Raw genomic sequence first — 16,717 nt, forward strand, 5'->3', positions numbered from 1 at the left:
GGTCAGTATGACATGGGAGCACATGTCTTCATTCATTTCTCATTTCTTATGAGAAAATTTCATTTATTTAAAAAAATTATAAAAACAAAAATTAATATTTTAATATTATTTTATAAATTTTGATTGAACCGGGACATGAAGACAGGAAAGTTATAGGATAGGTGATCCTTGTCCGGTCAACATGACCAGCCAATTTAATTTTTGTTTAATCCTCTTTTGTTCGTCTAAAATAAGAATATTTTAATTATACACTTTTTCTCACATCATGTCCGTATCTCATGTCTATATAACGAGTAAAAATGTTTAGTAAGAAATATATTAAAAGTCTTATATTGAGTATCATAATAAACTTAATATGATACTTAAGTTATGAAATTATCTATAAACTCAATATGATAAAGTTATGAAATCTCTATCTAATGGATTAGTTTTTTAAGTTTGACTCTTCTTATGTGCTTATAACCTAATAAAATAATTTCCCTCATTAGTCATAAACAAGGTATCCAATTAAAATTCTGAATTTGTGTATATTCACTTTCTTATATGAAATTTAACCAATTGCAATTAGCCAGCAGCCTCCCAATTAATTTCTGAAAGATAAGCATCTAATATTTTAGTGAGTCTCACTTTTGATTATGTCAAATTGACGTTGTAAGTCCACTGTATAATATAATATATTTTTATAAAAAATAATAATGACATAAAGAAAGTATTGCCATTTGAGATGTACCCCTGACCCAACCACAAACACCTGAGGTGGGGGTAACCTAATCATTAACCACGACAATGAGAGTCATCATATATAATCATGTTCATATCCCACGGCCACGGTTAACAAGCCCACGTGCGGTGCATCTAACCATGATTCGAACCTGAATGGCTAAATCTCAAACAAAATCTTATTTTTTTGTTAAACAAAGGCATTCTAATTTTTTTCTTTTCAAAATAACAATTTAAAATAATAAACCATGCACAATGTCACACCAATGTATCATAATTTGTATTTAGTATATGACTAGGTAGTGGATCATGTAATTAGTTTTTTATAGACAAATATAATATATTAATATTTTATTGTGGGTGAGACTCAAACCCAGAGTCTTCTTCATCATATTCCTTAAACTTTTCACTCTAATCATCAAATCAAATTATGACTCTCATTTTAATAATTAGTTAGTCGATCATGTAATTAGTACAATATAACATATTACATTATTGATTTTTATGTATTTCATTTTATCCCATCCTGGTAAAACAATGCTTGTCTTAGTCGTGCTAAGTCTCTCAATGCCGAGCAAAGACCAGACATCCCACAAGACCTTATGATGTGATCCGGTCAGCCAGATAATACAAATAAGCACGTCATTGACCGGACACAATCCTAAAGTCCAGTACTAGGACCATAGCTCTGCCACCAACCCGCCACGCTGCCAATATAAGATCGCCACACCACCTGCTACAAGGCATCTGCCACATGCCACCTGCAATTCTCATTTAACTTCATGTTGTACGGTAAGGACATGCCTATAATACGACTACTAAACTTACTGCATGCTATAAGTCAACTATTCAAAGAGTATGACCTTGTTAGGTTCGTCTGACACAATAAAAGTAACCCCTGTTTGTCTAGGCAAGCCAACAAATCCAAACAATCGGTCATACCAATAGCATCTGTCAAGAAATATTCTATGGATCATTCCACTATAAATATGAGACTCACCCTATAAGGAAGTATCACTATTCTCTATCTTGAACTCTTACTATTGCATCTATTCTCTTTAATCTCTCACCTCATTGATATACTGACATGACTCAGGCAACTTCAGGAAGACTTATTTTCTAGTCAGTGGTCCGACTCATCAACCCAACACCACACTAAAGAACACATGGGGGTTGATTTAAAATAATATAATAAAAAAAATTAAAAATTACTCTTGATAATTACAATAGCTATAGTGTCTAACATTGCCATACCACACTTATAGGGGTGAGGATCCGGTTGGAGGGAGGGAAGTATAACAAAAATAAAAAATAATATGATGTAATATTTCTATTTGTTAAAATATATTTTGGTATTTTGAGTTTTTGGTACTACCAAGTGTATTATCTCATTTTTGGGTAAATAACTAATTCATTTCGAGGTGTGTGATTGTCCCTCCCAACAAATGTCCGCTCTCACAAATTGACCTTTGACATTTTGGTCATCTTGAGAATTAGCGGAGCCTTACACCATTAAATCATCGTCTTGTTGGTGATATATTGAGCTAATATTATATTAAACTAGTAATTAGTTTAAAGTGACTTACCTTGCATAACTAACAATCAATGTAAATTCAATTTTTATGGTTAAAACATATGTAAAATAGATCAATTAGTTAGAAGTTAAAGTAAAGTTAAATCTCTTATATTTTTAATATAATATGTTAGATTAATTTCTTGCAATATAATTTCATTCAATATCTTATAATTCTTTCAATCCTATTCCGTCAACCAATGAAATTAACATTTTTTTATGCTCTTTAATTTCTAATACTATTCATGAAATATAAAATGATATGACATATAACATATATTTCGTTTAAGTCACCGTACCAATCCATTCTTTCATTTCCAACACATCCTAACAGAAGAAAATTAAAATTTTAATAAAAAGAGTAAGGAGATTTTTTTCAGTACATAAACCCTATCCCTTGCTCTAATCGAATTTGAAAGGTGAGGGAACTTTGTGTGTTGTGTCTGGGATATATAGGGAAAATACATATGCGCAACGTGCCTTTCATAAATGCTCTTTCACCTTTTTCACAATTCCCTTTTCTTCCTCCCCAGTTCTGTCACTTCTCACCTCCTCTGCTATCTGTCATCTTTGTCCCTTCATCTCAACACCTCTTTCCACGTTCACCGCAAAGTAGAAATGCATATTTTCAGTTTCATTATTATTTTGCTGATTGAGTTAAATTCAATTCCATTTATCTGAACGAAATATGAGTGCTCCTTTTTCATTTTTCATTTTCATCTTTTTAAGTCTCAGACTCATCTTAGCCCTGTGACACACACGCTTTTAACTTTCTCTAAATCGACGGCTATTGGCTTTTGATTCACTCATTTCTTCGCAACGTTGCGTTTTGACATGATGTGTTGATGTCTATATAAATATGATATTTCATTTTCTCCTGTCTAATTTTTCTCTTTAACTCTCTTATGGTGTAGAGTGTAGACAAACACAACACAAGTTCTGAGTCACTACCAACTAGTCACTCGCTTCATGGAACATTATTCGGTTCAACGATTCGTCGCCATCGTAACCTTCTCCTTCGTATTCCTCGGACTCTTTGCTCTTCTAGCAGGTTCTCTTCTCTTTCCTAAATCACTATCTATGTTCAATAATAGATTTAGTTTCCTATCAAACCTAAATATTGAATAACTTCTAAACCAATAATTAGTAAACAAAATATTTTTATACATGTTAATTTTCTTAGAGAAAAGATGTATGAACTAAGTGGATTAACATTATAAGATGTTATTACTTCATAATTATTCGTTTTCACAATTTACTGATAAATAAAATTAATAATGAAATTAATACAAATGAAGTGTAAATGCTATATCTTTCCATCGACTGTATTTAAATTTTTATATCATAAATGTTTCATATCACCGGTGTATAAATATTACATTCATTTTCTTACCAGGTAGTAGGATGTATAGAAAGATATACCATTTTCGATAATAATCCACATGTTCTTTGAGCCTTTGTGGTTGTGCTTTTATAAACATGAGTGAATGTTCTTTAATAATTGTTGTCGTATTGAATTCGTTGCAGGTTTTGGTGGTGGGATTCGAAGTGAACCCGTTTTGTCGGAGTTGCTGGGATTAGAAGAAGGAAGCAACAACACGCTTCATATTGCTCTACATCGCAAACTTCTTCATCGCGGTAACTTCACTTTATCTTTTTCTTGGTAGTTTTTATCGAAAACGACGACCAATTTTGCTTATGATCATTTTGAGTTTACTAATTTTGCTAATCTAATAAAACCTTCAAAGTTCTCAAACTTGTTAAATTTGTAGAATTAAATAACGTGAGTTAGTAGGACTCGGATTGGTTTTTTTCCCTATATTGAAAATTGGAAGTTCCTTTTGAGCACTAGCTTTAGTGGGAATAGAAATCCTAATGGACAGACAAATATTTTAATTTACTTATATTTTGAATGACTTTTGTTAATGGTTTCCTTTTGCTAATTCAATTTCGACAAGTAGCACGTCAGTAGGAATGTTTTGTCGCGGTGTGGCTTCCTGCATTGGTGAATTAATGCTCTTTGTTTACACCTTAAGGTCGTAATTGATGTACCAGAATGTGCCACTTTCATTCTGATTACAATCTATTCTTTGTTTTACTACCATTTTGATGTAACGTTCCTTTCGTTTTTTCTTTTTAAAAAAGTCTTTAACTTTTATTCATTGGATTTGACTTTGGTTAAAAAGTAAAATGGGGATATAATTTCTCTTTTAAATAGCTGAATATTTTTGTTTCTTGTATCTTAATATTTTTGACATTTTTATTTTATTTCAAATATACTAACATTTTAGAAATCTTAGATTCAATTATACTCATTTTTATTATAATCTTTTGTCAAAATAAATCAAATTAATTATAGTCAAATAATTTCTTAATGCGAAGGGAGTAATTGCTTGTAGGATCTTTAATTTCTAATTACTTATAGTTCTAATAGAAATGCCTTTTTCTCTCTTAAACAACGTTCATCGCGTTATTCTTAAGAATAGGATAAGATCTCGATCCCACTGGCATGCGTTTTGGGAGGAAAAGGTTGTGTTACAATTTACCGAGATCTTGATATTTATGTTCCTATTTTAATATCTAAGAGAAAATGACAATAAACATTTATTTATCAAAAATTTTAAAGCTTTAATATTTATGGATAGTTAGTATTAAGTTTTTTATATGATATGTATATAATTCATAATTTATATATTTTATTTAAAATTTCAATTCATTTAACACATTAATATTAGATGTTATACCGATAATGTAAACAGTGTCATTGCATATCATTTTCTAATATTTTAAATGTTATCATAAATATTTTCTCACGTTCAATTTTCATAATGTGGAAATTCTTAGATGACATATAACATGAGAAAAGCGTTAACTAAAAAATGATTGCAATTGACAAATTGCTATTATTGTTTTTAGGAAATTCTCATGTCTTAGATGCATATTAAAAATATGTTGAATTTGGATCATATATAAGGTGAGAGAAATGTTAATTCAACCTTAACTCTAATGTATTTAAGATAAAAAAAAAGTAAGTGATTCAAATTATGTTAGTTAAATATATTTTTTATAGATTTTGGTGTGAAGTCAAACGCTATTTGTATTTAGTTAAAATCAAAATAATCAATTTGTATTGTGTTTGGAATTAGCTCTTTTTCTCTAACTTTTATAACACAGTTTATATTTAAAGGTACATATTATGAGATTCTTATTACTTTCAGATTTTAATTATAAAAATAGTCACACGTTTTATTTCATCATAACTGATTTTATTAAAAAATAATCTTGACACAAATATCTATTATTGTTCTAATCAACATTGTTTTGTGCAGCAGACACTGCAATAGTGGAGCCAAACAGAATATGGGGAGACAAGTGCAGTAAGGCTGATATTGTGATCACTCAGGGACCCACTACCCCACTCCCAAGTGGTATACCAACCTACACAGTTGATATCATGAACGTTTGTGTCAGTGGTTGTGACATTTCTGGCATTCACCTTTATTGTGGCTGGTTTAGTTCTGCACGTCTCATCAATCCCAAATTGTTCAAGCGCCTACACTATAACGATTGCCTTGTCAATGATGGGAAAAGATTGGTCAATGGTGGTTCCATTTCATTCCAATATGCCAATACATTCCTTTACCCACTCTCAGTTTCCAGAGTGGTATGTGTTTGACACCATTCTTTGGTCTTTGAGAATGTTGTTTGACCATGTAGAGTGTTTTTTGTTCCACGTGATAGAGGGGAGGGTATGCTGAATTTGTTGCATTTTGCAGCAATTCATTCTTTTCACATGTATATACATATATATAGGTATATGGCTGTAAGTTACATGTGCAGGTGATGATGGGTCCTTGAATTATGATATGATCAAAGGAATATATATGTTTTTTATTAGGTGATGATGACTGAGGATATTGTTTCACCACACCAAATTGCTTTACCTTTTTTTTGTCTTATGGGCATCATGACATACTTTTGAGCCATTTCCAGTTGTGTACATTCATTCACTAAATAGAACTATTACTGGCATTAATTCACATTTTAGTTATAACTCTAGAGAAATCCAATAATTTAAATGAACGAATAAATCTAAAATATTAAATACTCATAGAATTAATGATTAAGATTTGTAGCATGTTTTTTAAACTAACTTAAGTGAATTCCTTCTCTTGAATATAACTTCAACTAAAATATTATACTCATTTGAATTGCGAATCCCAGCTAGAATACTGTAGTATTGTAATGTGATATTGAATTAAAATATGTGACATCGAATTGCAGCATAACCATATTGAAAAATATTTTATTAATCATAAAATAGTTGACATTGCAAACACTCATATTTGTATTAACCATAACCCTTATGACAACACAATTTAAAACGTGACATATACTATAGTCATGCAAATGCAGTATCTTCCATCCAACATTTTTAGAAAAAAAATGTGGATGTAAAACAGAAAAGAACAGATCCCCACCTTTTATTCGATCACCTTTGAAAAATTACCTTATCAGTGAGGAAGGGATGAATGCAATGACGTGAGAGGCCCGTGACACAATATAATGTCTATACGAAACTATCTATATTAAGTTCCAGTTCTTACCAGAAATGTTGATTTAATTCATGTTTGTGCGAAAGAATAAGGTGAAATAGGTTGCATTAGACGCCTTGTCCTTTTCTTGAATCCTCGGGAGGTGGTGTTGTTAAAGTTAGAGCACAATGCGGAAGCACAGGATTGAATCAATTGAGAACAAAAGAGAAGCAAATAAAGGATAAAGAAAATAACACACAAGATTTAACGTGGAAAAACCCCTCAGTGTGAGAGGAAAAAAACCACGGACGATCAAGAGCAAAATTCCACTATGTAAAAAAGAAGAGTACAAGAAATCCTCTTATAATGATGAGGACAAATGACAATATTTTTCTCACAAATACTCTCTCAAATGGAACAAGAATTCTCACCAAGAATGCACTCACAATATATGTGTAAATGAAAGAGATGTTGTGTGTTGTGAAGATGATTTTGAAGCTCTCTATATGTGTCCTTTTATAGGCAAGCAAAGTCTTGGTATCTTGGATATGAAGCATTGGATGCTTGGAAACAAAGCCATAAAAGTGACATAAAATGCCCTTAAAGAGAGCCATAAAATTGTCATAAAATTCTTTTAAGGCATAGCAATGAGAGGCATCTAACAATCTCCACCTTGGCTCGAATTGGATAAGTTGCTCATGGCCAAATAATGCCCCGAAGGGCACTCAAGTGCTGTAGAGACCAACCAAGTCCAAGCAAAGTTGGAACTTGGTATTCGGAAGTGGCTTGGTAAGTATATCTGCTGGATTCTCTGATGTGTGAATCTTTTCCACCATAATTTCACCAATAGCAACAATATCTCGGATAAAGTGACGTTTTATATCAATGTGTTTGGTCTTGTCATGATAACGATTATTCCTGGTCAAATGAATAGCACTTTGACTATCACAAAACACTGTAAGAACACCCTGTATTAGACCAAGTTCATTTACCAAACCTCGGAGCCAAATAGCCTCCTTCACACCCTCCGTTGCTGAAATATATTCTGCTTCAGTCGTAGACAATGCAGCAATGGACTGAAGAGTAGCTTTCCAGCTAATAGCACTATTACAGAGAGTAAAGATGTAACCAGAAAGAGACCTCCTTCTGTCAATATCACCACCATAATCCGAATCAACATAACCTACAACGTCATCAGTTGTAGCCTTGTTTCTGTCAAATACCAAGCCAATACCAGAAGTACCTTTTAGATACCGAAAAATCCATTTTACAGCACTCCAATGATCCTTTCCAGGATTATGCATATATCGACTTACCATGCTAACAGCATATGCTAAATCAGGTCTAGTGCACACCATAGCATACATAAGACTACCAACTGCACTAGCATAAGGAATATGTGACATACGCTCCATCTCTTCCTCTGTATGTGGGCAAAGATCTAAAGATAACTTGAAATGTGCAGCAAGTGGAGTAGAAACAGGTTTACAATTATTCATATTAAACCTTTCAAGCACTCTTTCAATATATTTCTCTTGGGATAAAAACAATTTACCAGCTTGACGATCCCTGTGAATCTCCATACCAAGAATTTTCTTGGCTGCACCTAATTCTTTCATCTCAAACTCATTATTGAGTTGAATTTTCAATTTCCGGATCAAAGACTTGTCACGTGAAGCAATTAGCATATCATCAACATACAGTAACAAGTATATGAATGATTCATTTGGAAATTTCTGGAAATAAATACAGTCATCAAATTGACTCCTGCAATAACCTTGCCCAATCATAAAAGAATCAAACCTCATGTACCATTGTCTGGGAGCTTGCTTAAGGCCATATAATGATTTCTTCAATCGACAGACAAGATGCTCCTTATCAGGAACAATAAATCCTTCAGGTTGTTCCATGTAAATTTCTTCTTCCAGCTCTCCATGTAGAAAAGCTGTCTTTACATCAAGTTGCTCCAACTCCAAATCAAATAAAGCAACAAAAGCAAGCAAAACACGAATAGAAGTATGACGAACAACAGGTGAGAATATCTCATTAAAGTCAATACCTTCCTTTTGATTAAAACCTTTAACAACTAGTCGTGCTTTGCATCTTGGATCTTCAACCCCGGGAATACCGTCTTTCTTCTTATAGATCCATTTACATCGTAATGGTCGTTTGCCTTCGGGAAGCTCTGTCAAAGCCCAAGTACCATTCTTATGAAGACTTTCAATCTCTTCATTCATAGCCACTAGCCACTGTGACGAATCAACACAAGAAACAGCTTCTGTATAGCTGGCAGGTTCAACATCATCATTTACCTCTTGTGCAACTGACATTGCATAAGCAATTAAATTATCACCATCAGTGTATCTAGCTGGCCTTTTAATTAGTCTTCTGGTTCTGTCTCGAGCAATACAATAATCATCTTCTTGCTGATGAATAGGAGAAGTTGTACTGTCATCACAATCAACATAATGATCATCAATGCTAGATTGATTTGTAGAGGAAGATGGAACATCAACATTAGGAACTGTAGGTTTCACTATCAACTCCACCTTCTCGCTAGTACCCTGCAGATTACCTGTACTAGTAGAAGAAGACACAATAGATTGTTTTCCAGAAGATAAAAATGCATCCTCATTAAAAGTCACATCTCTGCTAAGAATTAATTTCCGTGACTTTGCATCAGAATACCATAAGCGATATCCTTTAGACTCAGATGCATAACCAAGAAATATGCACTCAACAGCTCTTGGAGCTAATTTACCATCATTAACATGTGCATAAGCAGGACATCCAAAGATTCTTAAGTTAGAATAATCAACAGGATTACCTGACCAAATTTCTTCTGGGATTTTGAAATCAAGTGCTGAATGTGGAGAACGATTAACCAGGTAACAAGCAGTAGATGCTGCTTCAGCCCAAAATTCACGCCGATGCCATAACCCAGCATTTGAGAGCATACAACGAACTCTCTCAAGTAGAGTCCTGTTCATCCGTTCTGCAACACCATTTTGTTGAGGATTTCTTGGAATAGTTTTGTGTCTAGCAATACCATTTTTTGTGCAGAACTCATTAAAATCACCATTGCAGAACTCTAATCCATTGTCTGTTCTAAGCTTCTTCACTTTCTTCCCTGTCTGGGTTTCAACAAGAGTTTTCCACTTCTTGAAAGTGGAGAAAGTCTCATTTTTATGCTGCAGAAAATAAACCCAAACTTTGCGAGAAAAATCATCAATGATGGTCATCATATAGCGACATCCTCCATGAGAAGGAAATTTAGAAGGCCCCCAAAGGTCAGAATGAATATAATCAAGAATACCTTTGGTACGGTGAGTTGCAGTGGAGAAACTAACCTTTTTCTGTTTCCCAAAAACACAATGTTTACAAAAATCCAATTTACCAATGCCATGTTTACCAAGATGACCTTGTTTGCTTAGAAGGTGCATACCTTTTTCACTCATATGGCCCAGGCGCATGTGCCATAATTTGGTAATGTCATTATCATGCATTGAAGAAGATACAGCTGTTGAACCTGTCACAACAGAACCTTGCAAGACATATAAACTACCAATCCGGTTAGCTTTCAATAATACCATAGCACCTTTCAATACCTTTAGAACTCCACCTTCAGCTGAATACCTACACCCGAGAGACTCTAGGGTGCCAAGAGAAATTAAGTTCCGCTTCAAATCTGGAATATAGCGGACATTAGCCAAGGTTCTGACAACACCGTCATGAGCCTTGATCTGAATAGTACCTATTCCTGCAACTTTGCATTGGGTATCATTGCCCATCAAAACAACACCACTGTCAACATGTTCAAAAGTGGTGAATAAGTCCTTATAAGGACACATATGAAAAGTACATCCAGAATCAAGAATCCATTCTGTTTTACTCCTATTATTATAAGAGACAACAGATAAAAGAATATCACCGTCAGAATTGGCTTCAATATTAGCAGCTTCAGAGGATTGTTGAAATTTTCCCTTATCTTGTTTTTCTTGTTTTTTCTTTAAGATAAAACAATCAGGAATGTCATGCCCCGGTTTCTTGCAATAGCGACAAGTTTTGTTGGATTTGCGACCTCTGGATTTGGATCTGAACTTTTTATAATTGGTACTCCCTTTTTCTTGAGTTCTACCTCGAACACTTAAGCCCTCACCCTTGTCCACAGAATTAACTTCAAGATCAAATTTTTCTTTGGACAATAAATTAGATTTAACATCTTCAAAGGATAAGGTATCATTATTTCCATACAACATGATTTCTTTGAAGTGCTTATAGGTAGAAGGTAAAGAGACAACCAACAAAACAGCTTTGTCTTCATCTTCAATATTAATATCAATATTTTGCATATCCATAATAATAGAATTAAACTCATCAAGATGAGTTTGAATAGGAGTACCTTCAACCATACGAATGGTGTATAACCGTTCTTTGAGACGAAGCTTGTTTGCGAGGCTCTTGGTCATGTATAAAGTTTCTAACTTCAGCCACAAAGCCGCAGCGGTTTCTTCATTGGCAACCTCACGAAGAACCTCCTTCGACAAACAAAGTTGAATTGTTGAAAGCGCCTTTTCATCCAACTCGTCCCATTGATCATCGGTCATGGAAACTGGTTTCTTTGACTTCCCATCTAAAGCTTTCTTTAATCCGCTCTGGATAAGAACGGCCCTCATTTGGACTCGCCAAATAGAAAAGCTAATTTTGCCATCAAACTTCTCAATGTCAAATTTTGCAGACATTTTGAAATTCTCAATTTAGTAAGAGCTCTGATTCCACTTGTTAAGGTTAGAGCACAATGCGGAAGCACAGGATTGAATCAATTGAGAACAAAAGAGAAGCAAGTAAAGGATAAAGAAAATAACACACAAGATTTAACGTGGAAAAACCCCTCAGTGTGAGAGGAAAAAAACCACGGGCGATCAAGAGCAAAATTCCACTATGTAAAAAAGAAGAGTACAAGAAATCCTCTTATAATGATGAGGACAAATGACAATATTTTTCTCACAAATACTCTCTCAAATGGAACAAGAATTCTCACCAAGAATGCACTCACAATATATGTGTAAATGAAAGAGATGTTGTGTGTTGTGAAGATGATTTTGAAGCTCTCTATATGTGTCCTTTTATAGGCAAGCAAAGTCTTGGTATCTTGGATTCCAAGCATTGGATGCTTGGAAACAAAGCCATAAAAGTGACATAAAATGCCCTTAAAGAGAGCCATAAAATTGTCATAAAATTCTTTTAAGGCATAGTAATGAGAGGCATCTAACAATCTCCACCTTGGCTCGAATTTGATAAGTTGCTCATCGCCAAATAATGCCCCGAAGGGCACTCAAGTGCTGTAGAGACCAACCAAGTCCAAGCAAAGTTGGAACTTGGTATTCGGAAGTGGCTTGGTAAGTATATCTGCTGGATTCTCTGATGTGTGAATCTTTTCCACCATAATTTCACCAATAGCAACAATATCTCGGATAAAGTGACGTTTTATATCAATGTGTTTGGTCTTGTCATGATAACGATTATTCCTGGTCAAATGAATAGCACTTTGACTATCACAAAACACTGTAAGAACACCCTGTATTAGACCAAGTTCATTTACCAAACCTCGGAGCCAAATAGCCTCCTTCACACCCTCCGTTGCTGAAATATATTCTGCTTCAGTCGTAGACAATGCAGTGTCATGGTTCGTTCTTTTGATTTCAAAGGGTGTAAAAGGCATTGAATAATTTACTAATTGAGTTAATGATTCTGCCGCGGTATTAATCATTATAAAGAATCTGACGGAATGATTGGATCATATCCTGTTCTATTGAACGAACAAAAAAAAATGTGGGTCCCATCAATACTAAACGTGTGACATTCTATGTCTCATAACAAAAACTGAATTTATGGTACCGATCCAAATTCAATTTGGATTTAAATGAGTTCGAGTTTTAATTGAATTCATGTTTTGGGTTTGATATTGATGATACCTATCCCAACCCATCCCGAATCCATTTATATATGCAAGATTCAGTTTTTTAGCTGCTACTTGTGCAACTTTGGTAAGATAGAGGGAATTCAATTTGATTTTTACCATTTTAACAAAAGTTGCAGACCTAAAGGGGAAACTAATTTTTGGTGTTTGACAGAGTTCGTTACCCTAAAATCAACTATGCTGGAATGCTTGAATACGATGGTGAATTGAAGCTTCCAAATCATTACCTTGTTTCTCCACCAGAATTGAAAGGACTTCTAGTGAATATCTAGTACATAATGGTGTTCGTACTTTTGCTTGCAGGTCACTTATCATCACTACTTCTAGTGTGCATATTTGAATCCTGGTAAAGGTTTTGGTTTCCATTTGGGTTCAGGTTAATCGAAACCGGGCGGAGTTGGGGATAATAACATTATTTTCAACCTTGTTGAGTTCAGAGTTGGGGTTGGGTTCGGATTCTAAATTTCGAATTCGGAGTTGGGTAAGTATAAATCCGTCTCCGACCTGTCCAATTGTCATTCCTATCTCGTATTCTTGTTAATGAATGTAACAGGTTGAATCATATCATTTTTTTAGTAGGAAAGAAAACCGATCTACTAAAAGTTAATGGGGTTAGACTAAAAATTGAACCAATCCAACACACAAACTACTTTGATTGGACTAGTATTCTACTGTACGAAAATAAAAGTTTAACAATATATTTTGGCCTGTTATAATTTTTTCTTCTACTAATTTGGTTCCTAAAACTTTAAAATCCAAAAATGATCTATGAAATATTAGCTCTAAGTTAAATCACTCATTTTTATTAGGGGTGAGTAAAATATGACCATATTCGCCCACCGAGTTTTGCCTGACAATGATCAGACCCAAATATGGTCGGATTTCTTCGGGTTCAAAAATTAGACCTTAACAATATTTAAGATCGTGTAAGGGACACTCTAGACTCGATCTATCTCATGGTCACTCATTCACCATGCTTGTACGTGTGTATGTTAAATTGTATACAAAGTAATGACATCTCTTTGGTCGAAACTATCATTGATTTTCTAATTTTTTTTATCAAATATATATGATTAACAATATATATACATATATAATTTCATATATCCAATTATATATCCATAATAGTATTATTGATAAAACTTTATTTAAAAGAGATATGCATTATATTTAATCGAGTCTAGGTTGAATTCTGATTTAAAGGATGTCTAATTGATATTTAAAGTCGGATTATCTTTAGGTCTAGGGTCGGGTTCGGGTTCAAAAAAATAACTCGACCTACATTAGGGTCGGGTAAGGTTGCTTACCCTAACCATGCTCACCCCTAATTTCTAGCATATTTTAGGAGTCCTAATAGAAACCATTTTAACTCACATTCATGTTTTTTGAACACTAGTTTGGATTTTTATTTATTCAGCCATGAAATTGATACACATATTTTTTATTTAAGAAATGTGTATTTATTCTAAATAAAAGGAACAAAATATGAAAAAAATAAATAAATATATGAGGTGATGTATAAGAAGATTTTTGTTTAGCAGTATTGTATAGGTGGATCTTCACTCGAACTGGCAGTTGTATTACACTTGTTAGTGTTGGTATCCCCATTTTCATTATAAGTCATCTTATATTTGTTTTACATTAATGAAAGTGTAAGATTAAATTCACAGTTTTCTTGGGAAATTCAGAACCAGTTTCCCTCATCTGTGTGATGCAAAATGAACACTTGTAGAAACAACAAGTGCATAAATAAAATAGAGAAGATTAGAAGAATAACACCAATAATTTTTAACTTGGAAAAACCTCCTCAATGTGAGAAGAAAACAACCACATGACCTAGTCCATAAAATAGCTCCACTATAGAAAGTAAGATTACAATATTTGATTCTCTCTTACAAAGTGGATAACACTCAATCTCACCTAAAAAGGATGGAAATACAAACTCTCTCTAGTATCTCACTAGGAATACAAATCTCACACTATGTGGATATAAACTCTCTCACTTTCTTTCTATGTTGTTTTTTCTCACTTGCTTGGTGTATCTCTTCCTCACAAGTCCCCTATATATAATGAAAGGGAGGAAGGCTCCATCATAAAGACATAATGGATGGTTAACTGTTGTCATACTTTTCAAGACACTTTGAAAAGTGCTACTCCAACTTTCTAAGTTAGACTTCATAATTCTCAAGAGTCAAGGAATAATTCCAAGACTTTGGAATAACCATCATTGAATATAACCAATGGTTCGTCTACCAACATTCATTGGTTTTGCTACCACATCAATTAGGAAGCATTCCCAACAAATCTCCCCCTTCCTAAATTAATTGATGGGTATCACCAGTCTTGCACCTCTACAACAATCTGTTAGCTTCTTGAGTGAAACTGTCTTGGTCATCATGTCAGACCAATTTTCACATGTATAACTTTTCTCTAGCTGCAACTCACCATCCTCCAAAGAATTTTGTATCCAATGATAACGATAATCAATGTGCTTTGTCCGAGAATAAAACGTAGGATTCTTAGCTAGGTGAATTGCACTTTGGTTATCACAGTGCAAAACATACCTATCTTGAGCATGACCCAACTCATGCAAGATGTTTTTCATATATTTTGTCTCCTTACTAGCTTCAGATGCTGCAATATATTCTGCTTCAGTTGTTGATAATGCAACACATCTTTGTAACTTGGATTGCCAAGATACAGCTCCCCCTACAAAAGTAGATAGATAAGCTGATGTAGATTTTATGGAATCTACATCTCTAGTCATGTCAACATCAGTGTATCCATCTAACATAGGATCTTCATTACCAAAGCATAAACATCTTTTGGTAGTTCCCCTTAGATATCTCAATATCCATTTTAGTGCATTCCAATGCTCTTTGTCGGGATTGGACAAGAACCGACTCACAACTCCAACTGTGTGGGCAATATCTAGTCTTGTACAAATCATAGCATACATTAGGCTTCCTATCACAGATGAATAAGGCATTCTACTCATTTCTTTCCTTTCTTCACCACTAGTTGGACATTGCATTTAAATGTCCAACAAGTGGAACACTGACAGGATTTTCCTTATCCATGTTGAATCTCTTGAGAACTTTCTCAATGTACTTCTCTGGTAATAGCCATAACAACTTCTTGGAATGATCTATGATTATCCTTATTCCAAGGATCTGCTTTACAGGACCCAAGTCTTTCATAGAAAAAGACTTGCTTAAAGCATTCATCAAACCAACAATCTTGGTCTTGTCACACCCACTGATTAACATATCATCAATATATAAGAGGAGGATAATAAAGTTTCCATCTTCATACCTTTTAATGAATACACAATGATCACCAGTTGTCTTCCTTGAAACTGTATTTGGTCATGAAGGATTCAAACTTCTTGTACCACTGTCTCGGGGCTTGTTTCAGACCATATAAACTCTTATTCACCACAATGATCACCAGTTGTCTTCTTGAAACTGTATTTGGTCATGAATGATTCAAACTTCTTGTACCACTCTCCCGGGGCTTGTTTCAGACCATATGAACTCTTATTCAGACGGCACACTAAGTGTTCCTTGCATGGTTCTTCATAACCTTCTGGTTGCTCCATACAGATTCCTTCTTTGATGTCTCCATGTAAGAAAGTTGTTTTGACATCAAATTGTTCAACTTCTAAGTCTATGCTAGTTGCTAGACCCAATGCTACTCTTATGGAGGAATACTTCACCACTGGTGAGAATATCTCATTAAAATCAACTAATTTCTTCTTATTGCATCCTTTCATGACAATCCAAGCTTTTTACCTTGGTCTCGAGCTTCCTTCTTCAACTTTAAGCCTATAAACCCATTTGATTTTCAAGGCTTTTCTTCCATTGGGAAACTCCACCAGATCATAAGTGTGGTTCTCTTGTAATGAGT

The 16,717-nt window shown here is 34.1% G+C and overlaps 1 protein-coding gene across 6 annotated transcripts; it reads left to right on the forward strand.

Annotated features, from left to right (window-relative positions):
- Positions 1-2,695: 2,695 nt before the first annotated feature.
- LOC109340036 (TPD1 protein homolog 1-like) lies at positions 2,696-6,323 on the forward strand. Of its 6 annotated transcripts, none has more exons than XM_019577597.1 (4): positions 2,696-2,712; positions 3,208-3,344; positions 3,821-3,931; positions 5,623-6,187. In XM_019577597.1, the coding sequence occupies exons 2-4, from the start codon at positions 3,263-3,265 to the stop codon at positions 5,967-5,969; spliced, it is 540 nt and encodes a 179-aa protein (XP_019433142.1). In that variant the 5' UTR covers positions 2,696-2,712; positions 3,208-3,262; the 3' UTR covers positions 5,970-6,187. The 6 variants fall into 6 exon arrangements, 5 of the variants coding, with proteins under 5 accessions (XP_019433142.1, XP_019433140.1, XP_019433141.1 ...); XR_002106744.1 differs by lacking the exon at positions 2,696-2,712 and having other exon boundaries at positions 2,720-3,344; positions 5,623-6,042; positions 6,134-6,323; XM_019577595.1 differs by lacking the exon at positions 2,696-2,712 and adding an exon at positions 2,720-2,905.
- The last annotated feature ends 10,394 nt before the right edge of the window (positions 6,324-16,717 follow it).

The sequence above is a fragment of the Lupinus angustifolius genome, unplaced genomic scaffold (assembly GCF_001865875.1).
Source record: "Lupinus angustifolius cultivar Tanjil unplaced genomic scaffold, LupAngTanjil_v1.0 Scaffold_131_26, whole genome shotgun sequence".
NCBI lineage: Eukaryota > Viridiplantae > Streptophyta > Magnoliopsida > Fabales > Fabaceae > Lupinus > Lupinus angustifolius.